Consider the following 13,340-nt stretch of genomic DNA (forward strand, 5'->3'; position numbering starts at 1 on the left):
TATATATATATATATATATATATATATATATATATATACACACACACACACACACACACACACACACATATATAAGCACAGGCAAGAAGCTTGCTTCCCTAACAGATGGTCTTCAGTTCAGTCTCACTGTGAGGCATCTTAGGCAGGTGTTTTCTACTACAGCCTCAGGCTAATCAAAGCCTTGCGAGTGGATTTAGCAGGCGAAAACTGAAAGAATCCTATCATGTTTGTGTGTATATATATCTATATATACACATACAATTTGTGCCTCGATAATACGTTTGTCTAACCCATGCAAGCATGGAAAAGTGGATTAATGAATTCAATAAAAATTAGAAACTTAAAACCCAAGATTTGTTTCATTTTCTTTTTTTAATCTTGAAATAAAATATGTAGTAATAGTATGTACAATGTAGTTACAATCAGTTCTACAAAAGAGAAAAAAGCAGGTAGTAACAGAGAACTGGCAAAGGAGAATCTTTGGAATTCCTATACAACTACATAAGATCAATGCTCCTAATCTTGTATTGGCTATTTAGGAGGTTTAAATTTAAGAGATAGCAAGGTTTGTAATTTTTGTAATCTACATTGGTCCAAATTCATTTGGAATATTAAGATGGCAAGCTGACAGAATCATTAGCATGTCGGGCAAAATGCTTTGTAGCATTTCTTCTGTCTTCATGAGATGAAAGGAAAGTTTTATATTACTCAGAACATATGTAACAAGGGCTAACTAAAAGTCTGAAAATAAACATGGACACTTAAGCCAAAGTTGAATGAAATTTGTAAAAGAGTGACTTCAATTTGTATGAATGGGAATCAAGAGTAAATAACTAACATGTGTGGAAATAGATCATTTGACACAGCCCAACCCATCAAAAACTGAATATCTCAGTAACATACATGGAGTGACCAGTATCCATCATAGCATCATTTATGCGAGACAAAAAATGCTTGGTCTATGACCAGACATGTGAGTGTAACAATGGACGATGTATTCACATGTAGATCCATAGAAGTTATATCATCCTCAACCGAGAGGTATTACTGATGTTATCAAGAAACATATATATTTGAAACAGCAGTCTTGCACAATTTGGTCATTGTAGAAATCACCAGTATTTTTGGATTGGACAATGAGGAAATTAAATTTATATTTCCACAAAGGAAGTACATGTATTTTATTTTCATAACGCAGAAAATTTATCACTAACTCTACTCTGAACAATATTTAAAACCAATTTTGAAATACGTACTCAAGATCGAATTAGTACAACACTCAACTTCTAACATTGTATAAATTCCAACATACCATTCCAATGCAGATCTGCTTTACTTCAAATGCTCCAACCCTGTCTCGTATCATAAAGTTGTTTAATGGATTAAATGACTGAGAAATCCAAATACATTAAAGCTTCATTTTGACAAATTTTCTGCACAAAATCTCAGACAAACAACTGTAAGCAAACAATAACTCCTTACTTAAACAGATGATACTAAGCTTGTGAGGTGAACTAATTTTGTTGGACCCTATCTGGGGTTAAATAAATCATCTACTTGCTAGATTTTAAATCAAAAGCTTTATGACAACAACCTTATAATAGACAACTCTTCAAGATTTTTAGCACAAAAGAAGGTTTCTTGTCCTATCATATTTTGTAGTTTAAAATTAGACTAACTATATAATCAGAATTTAGTTCAAATGTATGTTATCTTGTGAAGTAGTGAAAGCAAGAACTAAGGTGATAATTTGTGACACTGATTCAATTCCACCAGCTTATATCTATTTCACTCACTCTCACAAAACTCCTTTGGAAGGGAAGAATACCACAACCTCATTTTTTTCTTAAAATCAAGTAATTGGATATTTATTACATTTATACTTCAGTTTAAGTGAATATGTATCCATATAATTATGATATTAAAAAGGTAATTAAAATAGATGATTAATTTTAACTGGATTTGTTTCTTTGAACGATCATTTTTTAATGTTGGGGTATATCTAAATTAAGTAGCATATTGATTGATGCATTGCTTTTATGGTTTGATCTTAACCACAAACCATAACAGAGTGGAATAAGGAATGGTATAATTTCAACCTAGTAGCTATTAGCTTTTTTTTTTCTTTTTTTTTTTTACTTACTGAATCTAGAGTAAAGAGCAGCACCTGATCAATACCATAATATTGCTCTTGAACATTTGTAAGTGATCTCTGATAGAAAAGACATAAAGAGGGAGGGAATTCATGGAGCTGATATTCTAAGATGGAAGAACTGCACATAGTGACAGGGGTAGGAGGATGGGGGCTAAGAGTTTGGATGCAACAAGGATAAAGGAAGGTCTAGAACAGGAATGTTTAAGCGGAGGTGGCACGAACCAACCAGACCCAAGAAGCAGAGGCCATAATAGAAGCAGTAGAAAAGGTAGACAGAAGAAACCTAAGAGGCTGGAATGTCTGTGAGCGACTTCATGCAAATCAGTTGGATACTCCATTTCTAGTTAGACAATGATTAAATTGTTGGCCATTGCTGTTAGATAAATGATTAAAGATTTGTGGTGCTGGAACAATAGTACTATGTGCTTAATACTTTAAATAATTTGATCACATAGATTCAGTATCAGCCTCTTGAAATGAAGATTTTATTGTCTATATCACATCATAGTTGTTGTGGCCCAAAAGCATTTGCTTATCATTCTATTTGAAAGTTAAACAAGTTGAGACTTATCATTGGTGGAGTGTTGAAACAGCTAGAAAACTAATGAGCAGTTTGTAGTTTAACAAAACTGGAATCAAATGATCTTCTCACAAAATGGGTAAATTAACCCTTTTGATACCAACCCGACTGAAACAGCCTCTGGCTCTGTAGTACAAATGTTTTGTTTTCAAAAGTTCTGAATTAAAATCTTCCACCAAACCTTAGTTACAATTTATGTTCTTAACACTAGCTTAATGATAACTAAGTTATTTTACTAAATTCTTTGTTATATTTAAAAGTAATTGAAAGAAACACAGAGCATCTCAACAGAAATATGGTAACAAAAGGGTTAAGGAATATCTGTAACAACTTTTCAGATAAATGTCATTTTCCTTTTTAGGTTTTCATTAACTGGTTAGGGGATGTCGACCATTTTTCCATACACTTGTACAGAATGCACTGAAGAAAACAGATGGCACTATCAAAACATTTGCTTGTACCAAGGAAACATTTTTTTTCACTACATACCTTAATGTTGAAAGAAATATCTTAAACAAATTTTTTAAATTTCAAAATTTAGATGTTGACTAAAAATTCAAACAAAAGAAATATACCTTTTTAAAAATACAAAGTCATCAATTCTTAAAATATCTATTTCATTATAAATTCTGGCATAATATCATAGAGCTGACAGGGATATTGAAAGGACATATATGATAAAAAGGAGAGACACTGAAGCTAGATACAGACTCCTGAATATCTAATAAGGAAAATATTCCAATAAATCAAGACTCATTAAAACATACAATATGATGTTTAGCCTCAAGTAAGAAGTGAATTCTACAATAAAAGTACTTTTAATTATATGTAAGCCTTCAATATATTCACGGTATATAAATATATATTATAAATAATCAAAGTTTTAAATAAGTTATCTTTCAAAAGAGGGACAGATAGTATTAACTTTTATTTTGAATTAATTCAATTTAATGAAACAACAAGATTGTAGTAATGAAATAAAAAACTAAAAACAAAATGAGAGTGTAAAATGATGACTATGCATATTTTTCAAATATAATTACGAAACCTTTTATAGATACATGTATTCTTTCAAACCTAAACTGCCCCATGAGTATCAATGAAATTATAAACATAATTATAAACATACAGTTTTAGATAAATAAAGGTAAACTGGAAAAATAGAGTGAAAAACAGATGTTACTTCATTATAAACAGATAGTTGTACCGAGCTGAATCTATTTTTGGATGAAATTTAAATCAATTTTTCAATCATTCTCTAATTTAATAAGTCACATTTTGGTTTAGTCCAGTGGTTCTCAACTGGGGTCCATATGGTCCCTGAGGATCCATATGGTCCCTGAGGATCCATATAAAATTGTTAGTGGTCCATGTAACAAAATAGTGAATTGGGGGATCCACAACAGTATTTTAAGGACCCTTGAACAAATTTTGCTTCAGATGCATGTATTGGCATGCTAGGTTTCTTTCTCTAAAATTCTACATAGTTCAACCTACACAAGTTAATGTGTGAAATACAAAATAGGAATTCTGAAAGTAGTTTCTATAAAAATAGTTTTTAAACATTGCATGGTTATAGGGGTCCACCAGAATAAAATAGTAATCAAAGGGGTCCATAGATAAAAAATGGTTGAGACCCACGGTTTAGTCAGTACTATTAGCAGTACTATAACTTTTGTACTGCCAACCACTATAAGAATGTAATTAAGCCGTATTTGTTACAGAATCAACACTAATGAGTTCAATGTCAAAGATCCCTATGTGATTAGTTTCATTTCAGAATATCTATTTAACTTATAAGATTCTCTTTATCATTCAAGGCAAACCTGACCTTCAATAGAGAAAGAAACAGAGGGGGAAAGGGGAATATCCTGACATTGGTCCAAAAAGCAACAGAGAATAAAAATAGTTAAACAACTGTGAGAAGAATTGGTAAAAAAAAATATATATATATACATATATATATATATCACAACAGAAAGTTCCTACAAAGTTAAGCTTCACATTTTAAATAATTTTAAATATCACAGGACAAAAAAGGATTTTTAAAATATACTGCAAATGGCATGTGCTATTGGACATTAAATTAATCCTTTGAGACCACAGAACTAGTTTGGTGGTAAAAAGCAACAAACTCAGATATTTGAGAGCCTTCAAAATACAGAGAACAATCTCAGAGAATATTTAACAATGAATATAGACAGAACTAAGCATATTAATGACTAAAAATAAATCTAGGAGATGAGGTAGAAAAATAATATTAGGTGAAGTTATGGTCTTAGAGTCCTTAACAGGTGTGTATTACAGTTTAACTGTGATTTTAATTAACTATGGCCTCATTTTCTTGTACATGAACTTGTTATCAAACTTGGATATTGATTACTGTTAGAATTAATACAAATTGCAGCTTCTTTTCATTTACAAATGAATACATAAAATTTCTAGTGGACAGCTAAATTTGAACTGCTATTCAGATTTTTTTAATAAATTTACATCCTTTATACTGAAGTATAAAAATGGAGTAACAATTATAACTAAACAAATTATGAAAACCTGTTCTAAATTTGTTTTCCCAAACTAAACAACAAGATAAATAATGATTTCCAGTTACTAATATGTTGAAAAACATTCATGATACTTTTAAATATTCATATTTACGATAATGTGTTATTTCAGTTAGTATCATTTTACCATAAAACAACTTAATATATATTTACTGTTATGTAATATTGTTATAAATTTTGGCAGAAGGCCAATAATTTTAGAGGGAGGATTTAGTCGATTACATCAACACCAGCACTTAACTGGTACTTTATTGACCTCATGAAAATGAAAAGCGAAGCTGACCTCGGCAGGATTTGAACTTAGCAGTATTTCTGACTCTTAACATTCTAAGCATTTTATATGGAATATTAACGATTCTATCTGCTTGTCACCTTAGTATTATGTGATATTTTTTTTTAATGTTGCAAAAAAACTGTTTTGTAATATTAAAAACAAATCAATAATTTTAGACCAAACAAAAATAAAATCAACTTACTTTGCTTTTTGTAAATATCCTCAGTTTCCTTCTTTATTCGTGAAGAAGAAGAATATATGGAAGACGTATCAGAATCTCTGCTAGTTTCAAAGGCTGAAATTCCAGATCCTCTTCTAGTTTCATAAGATGAAATTCCAGAATCTCTTCTGGTTTCAAAGCCAGAACGGCCAGAATCCCTTCTGGTTTCAAAGCCAGAAAGTCCAGAATCCCTTCTGGTTTCAAAGCCAGAAAGTCCAGAATCCCTTCTGGTTTCATAAGCTAAATTACCAGAATCCCTTCTGCTCTTTCGACTGGAATCTTCAAATAAAGAAGTATAATCCGATTGTGAAGTCCTCGTATCAGAAGAAGTATAAGAAAGATCAGAATCTCGACGGGAGTCCTGTTGACTTCGAAAAGAATAGGAACCAGATTGCTTTTGGGAATGTCTTGTGTCATATGAGGACAAATTCGAGCTTTGATTATCTGAAAAGTATGAACCATAGGAGTCCTGAACATTTCGGACATCAGAAGCATGTGAACTGGATCCTTTGTAATCTGAAGAATAAGAATCCTTTCTTCCAGATCTGTAAGGTATGTAAGATGATTCAGATTCTTGTCTTCTTGTTACATCAAGAATAGATTCTTTTTTATTAAGGTCCCAGTCTGAATCTCTATCAAAAGATGTTGAAAAATGGTCTTTGGATCCCCTGTCACTGGTATATGCGGTTTGAACATCTGATTTACTTTCCGATGAGGATATTCCGCCTGGAGATGAAGTAAGAGAATATTGATAAGAGAGTTTTCGGTTTGTGTGATACATTGTCAAAGATTCAATGAAAACTTCCTATATTCAGATTACACTAAAATCCAATAACAGTACAAATCAATCAACCATAGAAAGAAAAAAAATATACATATAAATTATTATAAACTGCTGCAATATTTTTCTTTCTCTGAATTTTCAACCAAATATATATCGTATTTTTCTTTTTAAAAGTGCAGAACTCAACAGTGACAATAACAGAATCCAAAAAATCCAGCAAGTTGCAACTACAAGTTACTGTTATTAGCAGGTGAGCACAAGAACCAGGAAGTTCTCTCTTCCTGAAACTAACACTGGAGAGAAGGATAAAGAAATGATGTTACTTAGGTAATGCAAACTGTGCCAACACTAAAGACTATTTCAGGATAAAATTAAAACGTGTGCAGACGCTAGCAAAAGTTAGTGTGGCATCTCAACCACCCACCGGTGCTGCTAAAATATAAGAAAACAAGAAAGTTAAATACAAGAACTTAGTTACAAAACAAGAGTAATAAAAACAAAATGAAATGATGTAAACAAAATAGAACCACCGCCACCATTGTGAATAACTTCAGGAGCTTACTACAAATGGTAAAAGAAATTTGAGCAGAAAAATAAAACAAAATAAGAACAAAGTATAAGTTGCCAGCAGAAATATTTGCAATGATAATGAGAAAACTTATTTAATACTTTATAATCTTGGTTGAGCAAAGTTTTAGTTTTGTTACGGATGACTTTCAGGACATTTTGTTGAGATTGCAAAACCTTATTTATAACTGTGTGAACTTAATAACACATTTCAAAATAGTAATATATGTATAATAATCATATAAAAAGAACAATGAAATAGGAATTTCTCCAAAGCAACTTGCTATTACTGTTTTCCATGCTTGCATGGGTGTGACAGGTTTATTCATTAGGGTAATTGTTTTCCTATTGGATGCCCTTCCTACTACTAACCACTCAACTGTGAAGTGAAGGTATTTTCTCTTTTGGATTACATGCCAGATAAACTTAAGCCAGCAGAGTTATGAGAGTTAATAATGTTGCTTAACCCTTTAGTGTTCAGATTAATTTGTCAAAAGTAATCCTTATTCATTCACATTTCAAAAAATTTATCTGATATTATTTTGCAGCTTCAAGATAGGAAAGATGTAATTGCTTATTTTTAGAATGACATTGCAGAGAAGGTGTGAGAGGCTGGTTCTGGCCAGTTTGAGCATAAAATGTGTTGAATATTTGGGCCGGATACAGCCGGTTTAAACACTAAAGGGTTAAAGACCACATTATTAACAGTAATAATATCTGAACATATGACTATGAGGTCAGATGTACAATATCTTCACCTCACAATTGTTGTACTTTTTTAAGTAAACTGTATAAATCATAGCACATTATATACATTAACACCAGAGTGGTGGATTGACAGAATCATTAGAACATTGGAGAAAATGCTTTGCTGTACTTGTTCCTATTTTTTTATATTCCAATTTTGAATCCAGCTATGGTTAACTTTGCCTTTTATCTTTTTGAGGTTAATATAATCAACTAAACTCAGCCCTATCATGCCCTACTGACAAAAGACTTTTGAGAAATTGGAGAAAGAGTTTTTTTTTTTAACCCATCGCTTCTTTATTTTTCTTACATTTTACAAATTATAGTGGGTAGGGTGTTGCACTCATGATTGGAAAATTATGATTTCAATTCCAGGATAGGGCAGTATGTTCTGTTTTTTTTTTTTTTAGCAAAACACTTATTTTCACAGTACCCCAGTCCACTCAGTTGTAAATTAATAAACCTGCAATGGACTGGTATCTTATTCAGGGGCAATGCTGTGATACATGCCATAGGAATCAGCCCTATGAGTTCCAGGACTCAAGACAGTAATGTCCAAAGGAATGATCATGATTCCTCATTTGATTGTTTCCTTTCAGTGGATTTTCCACCCAACAATGTTCTTCAAGAGTAACTTTCAACATTCTGACATTTGAAGCTCCCATCTAAGATGTAAATACAGTCTATTATATCAGCCTGTTCCTCTTTTTTGTAGTTGAGTTTCTGTTTTAAAAAACTTAGTGGTTAGATATTTGATAATCTTTTTTGCTTTCAAAATGACATTTTTTTAATATCACAAATATAGAACAGTGTCAACCATTACAGGTTTCCAATCAACCAGTCATTGGTTCTCTGCATTGCTAACAGCAAGAATGATAAGGGAATGTCTGTGACCCAGGGTTCAAATATCACAAGAGTCTGCTGTGTCTTTGATTTTCTCACCAATGCTTACACTGATAAATGTTAAAAGATAAACACAAATGCACACACACATTTATTTATACAATTGGCCTTTGTACAGTTTCCATCTATCAAGTTCCACGCATGAGACTATGGCAGCAGACACTTTCCCAAAATACTATCATGAAATAAAACTTGGAACCATGTGGTTTGCTATCTTTTGGCTTTTCTTTATCTTGTTTCAGTCAGAGGACTGTGACCATGCTGGAGTATCACATTAAAGGATTTAGGCAAACAAATCGATTGGTACTTATTCTACCAATCTCTTTTGCTTAACCACTAAGTTATGGGGGAGGGGCAAACAAGCCAACACCAGTTGTCAAGTGGCAAATACAAAGACACACACACACAAATACAAAGACACACACGTATACCACACACATGTATACAGGCTTAGTAGTGGGCTTCCATAGTTTCTGTATTTACTAAATTCATTCACAAGGCATTAGATGGTCCAGGATTATAGTAGAAGATTCTTGCCCAAGGTGCCACGCAGTAGCACTGAACTCAAAGCCACATGGTTGCAATGTGAGCTTCTTAATCACATAGCCATATCTGTGCCCATAGCTTGGTAAGCAAACTCCTTTACAGCACATCCATGCCTGCACCCATTTACTTAAAATAAATTTCATTAACAGATGACTGCAGTCATAAATGAAGCAGACTTCTGTTACAGCAGGCTCTGCAGAAGGAGCTGCATCTAATAAGAATTTTTCTCTTTCTTTCTTTAATTCTTCTTCTCAATGTCATAAGATACAGACAGAATTAATATAGAAATAGAAATCATATTGCGCTCCAAAGCTTGAGTACTTATTTTGCATTACCAAGTGATAAAATAATCATTAACCACTAAAATTACAGGTTGTTATTGTTGGCTTTATAAAAATCATATCCCTAAAATATTCTACACATTATAAGCTAGTAATAATTAGGGATCCACAATTATATGCTTAATGTAGTATATATACTGTTTTCTATTTGAAAATGAACAGCAAGAGCAATGCTTTATTTCAGTCACAGGGAAACTACAGCCCACAGGACATTCTGAATGGCATGCCTAATTTGAGGAAGAAAATAATGTGCATTAAAAAGCTTTTAGTAGCACAACCAACCTAACAATGAGCCATGTCCCATGCAGTTTGCTTCATGAAAAAAGTTGGCCATGACTGCTCTGCATGTTTACAACAGCATTCTCTGCATACATAACCAGCAAATATGTTCATTTACTGTAGAAGTTTCGTAAATTTGTTATAGCTGCCAATGAATTAGTTGTCATGAGTATTGATTATTTGTTAAGTCTTCTAGCATTAAGATATTCAACACATGATTGATGGTGGATCTCTTTTATGTTTATAGTATTTACTTTGATTTATCAAAGTGACAAATCTGCTGCTAAATTTTGTCTTCAACACTATTACTGTGAAGAGCTTTGATTAAACTTTCATTTCTCCTTTTGGGAAACATGGAAGAGAAGTGTAGAGATTTAAGCTTATTCCATGTCATAAAGTAAATAAGTATATTTGGTAGGTGTGCAAATTAAGTTAAAGTTGAAATTTTCTTTTCTTCATTTTACTTTTTCATCATTACTATGTGCTTTATATCTTCAATTATCATGTTTGGGTCATAAACTAACATGAAATTTTGATGGAAGGTTTGAACTTAGATGACTAGTTTTTAAAATGGAAGAAAGCAACAAAAAAACCACTGATGTTTCTTTCCCAAGTCATGAATCTTTGGACTTTGAAATGGATGTTCATGAGCATCAATGCCAGTATGCATGAGAGAGAGAGAGAGAGAGAGAGAGAGAGAGAGAGAGAGAGAGAGAGAGAGAGAGAGAGAGAGAGAGTGAGAGAGAGAGTGAGAGAGAGAGTGAGAGAGAGAGTGAGAGAGAGAGTGAGAGAGAGAGTGAGAGAGAGAGTGAGAAATGAATAGTTTTAATATATGTTTGTAAGTCAATACATAAAACATGGGGGATAGAGTAAAAAGTCAAGCTAAAATAAACATTAGTATGTACAACTATCACCATTCCCATGTCCCATCAGCATACTGAACCACTATTAATAACAACTGTATTTTAACTAGTTTGATTGATGTCTGTTTTGCTTCTTGCTCTCTGATGCTGCCTTAGAATCTACTGTAACTCAGAAGTCTACATTCTTTTAACAAGCAAATTTCCCAAATTCTACATCTTTAGTGAGTTATTTAATTTTTAATTATATAAGTTTACAGGACAAAGGCCTGTGGCCATATGACCAGGCCGTTAAGCTAATGCAATCAAAGTTGTGGGTTTTAATCCTTGTCATGGTCAACACATTGTGTCCTTGCACAAAATAGTTTATTTCACATTGCTGTAATCTTCTCAGCTGTCAATGAGTAGATGTTTATGTCTGCTTATGACTATATCAGCACTTAAAACAATTAGTGAAAGCATGGTGCATGTCACCAAGCCATACTTGCTTCCGAGTGCAAGGTGGCTGACTTTAAGTTCATGGGTATTAAAACTGAACTAAGTAATGAAGGAGTCATTTGAAATGCTAAATATGGCAACCAAATCTCACTCAAGCAACATCTTAACATCTTTCCATCTTGAAAAAACAAAAACAAAGGATGTTTGGAATAATCTAGTCTACAATACAAAACTGTACCTGATCAGACACAATCAAGGGTCAAACAACAACAAAACATGAAATCCATAATATGCAGTAAAAATAACTTTATACACACCCACACACACACAGTTACACAGCAATATAATGTCTTTCAAATATTATTAGCTATAATAATTAATCAAAAATACATGTCTCATATTAAAAGTAAATGGAGAAAAATTTATTTCTTTTTTGTTTGAGTGTGATCGTTGCCAGCGTCGCCTTCCTGGCACTTGTGCCGGTGGCACATGAAAAGACATTCGAGTGAGGTCGTTGCCAGTGCCGCTGGACTGGCTCCTGTGCAGGTGGCACGTGAAATACACCATTTTGAGCGTGACCGTTGCCAGTACCGCCTGACTGGACTTTGTGCCGGTGGCACATAAAAGCACCCACTACTCTCTCGGAATGGTTGGCGTTAGGAAGGGCATCCAGCTGTAGAAACTCTGCCAAATCAGATTGGAGCCTGGTGTAGCCTTCTGGTTCACCAGTCCTCAGTCAAATCGTCCAACCCATGCTAGCATGGAAAGTGGATGTTAAACAATGATGATGATGATGTTACAATTTTTGTTAAGACTGTTTTCCAATTGTGTTACTGAATGCATAACAAATGTTGCCCCACTTGTACATAATGTCTGACCGTTTGCCTTATGAGTGAATTTAGTAGACGGAAATTAAAAAGAAGCCCATGTGTGTGTGTGTAGAGAGAGAGAGAGAGAGAGAGAGAGAGAGATAGAGAGAGAGAAAGAGAGAGAGAGAAAGAGAGAGAAAGAGAGATTAAACTAGTAGTGGGGGAGGAAGTACAGAGAGTGTAATAGCTAGAATAAGAATAGGAAGAGATTCAGAGAGCTTTTATCTCTGTTGGTTACAAAAGTTTTCTTTCTCCAAGTGAAAGGAAGATTGTATGATGCATGTATACGGACAGCAAGTCTACATGATAGTGAGACACAGGCCCTGAATGCAGAGGACATGCAAAGGGTAGAGAAGAATGAGGCCAGTATGCTCTTCTGGATGTGTAATCTCAGTGTACAAGTTCGACAAAGTCCTAGTGTACTGAGAGAGGAGTCAGGCATAAAAGGAATGGTCACTGTGTGCAAGAGAGAAGATTGCACTGGTTTGGTCATGTAATGCAGATGGATGCCGACAGTTCCATAAAGAAGTACTGGTCTCTCAAAGCAGATGGAACACGTGGAAATGGGAAAACATGGGACAAAGTACTGAAGGACAATCTCAGGATATTGAACCTTTCATACAAGATGACAAAGGATCGAGATGCCTGGCGCCTTACTCTACTCAAGAAGACCCATATTCAACAGCAGAAGCGTTAAGACCACTCCGCGTAGTGAAGATGACTACCCTGCAAGAGCCCTGTGCTGGTACCACATAAAAAGCACTTGAGCCAGTGCCATGTAAAAGTATTCATGTAGTGCCACATAAATGCACCCAGCACATGCTGTAAAGTGGTTGGTGTTAGGAAGGGTATCAATCAGTAAAAACCATGTCAAATCAGACTGGAGCCTGGTGCAGCTCTCCAGTTTGCCAGCTCTGGTTAAACCTTCCAAACCGTGCCAGCATGGATAACAGACATTAACTGATACACACACACATGTATGTTGCTTAATGTTGGATGAATGAGAAAGAAGTACTCAATACATGTCGTGGAGGATATAGTTTTTTTTTTTTTAATTTATTAAAAGTGAAGCTGGAGGTTTGTCTTATGATTCATGTTTCACACCAAAGCAGACTTTGCACACAAATAGTAAACAAGCATTGATGATTGTGGTCTTCCATTCAAACATATCCAGACTAGGGGAAATACTACTTTGCTTGAAAATAGGTGAAGG

The 13,340-nt window shown here is 33.8% G+C and overlaps 1 protein-coding gene across 6 annotated transcripts in view; it reads right to left on the minus strand.

The window, feature by feature from the left end:
• Positions 1-13,340, minus strand: part of LOC106874322 (myosin light chain kinase, smooth muscle) — a 145,560-nt gene that overhangs the window by 104,974 nt on the left and 27,246 nt on the right. For 5 of the 6 annotated variants that reach the window (XM_052965923.1, XM_052965921.1, XM_052965920.1 and 2 more), the window contains exon 2: positions 5,776-6,519. The exons of the other annotated variant lie outside the window; for it this stretch is intronic. In XM_052965923.1, coding sequence (XP_052821883.1) covers positions 5,776-6,519 — 744 coding nt within the window. The remainder of the gene's footprint in view (positions 1-5,775; positions 6,520-13,340) is intronic. 6 annotated transcript variants of the gene reach the window in all.

Source organism: Octopus bimaculoides, chromosome 2, assembly GCF_001194135.2.
Source record: "Octopus bimaculoides isolate UCB-OBI-ISO-001 chromosome 2, ASM119413v2, whole genome shotgun sequence".
In the NCBI taxonomy this organism is placed as follows: Eukaryota; Metazoa; Mollusca; class Cephalopoda; order Octopoda; family Octopodidae; genus Octopus; species Octopus bimaculoides.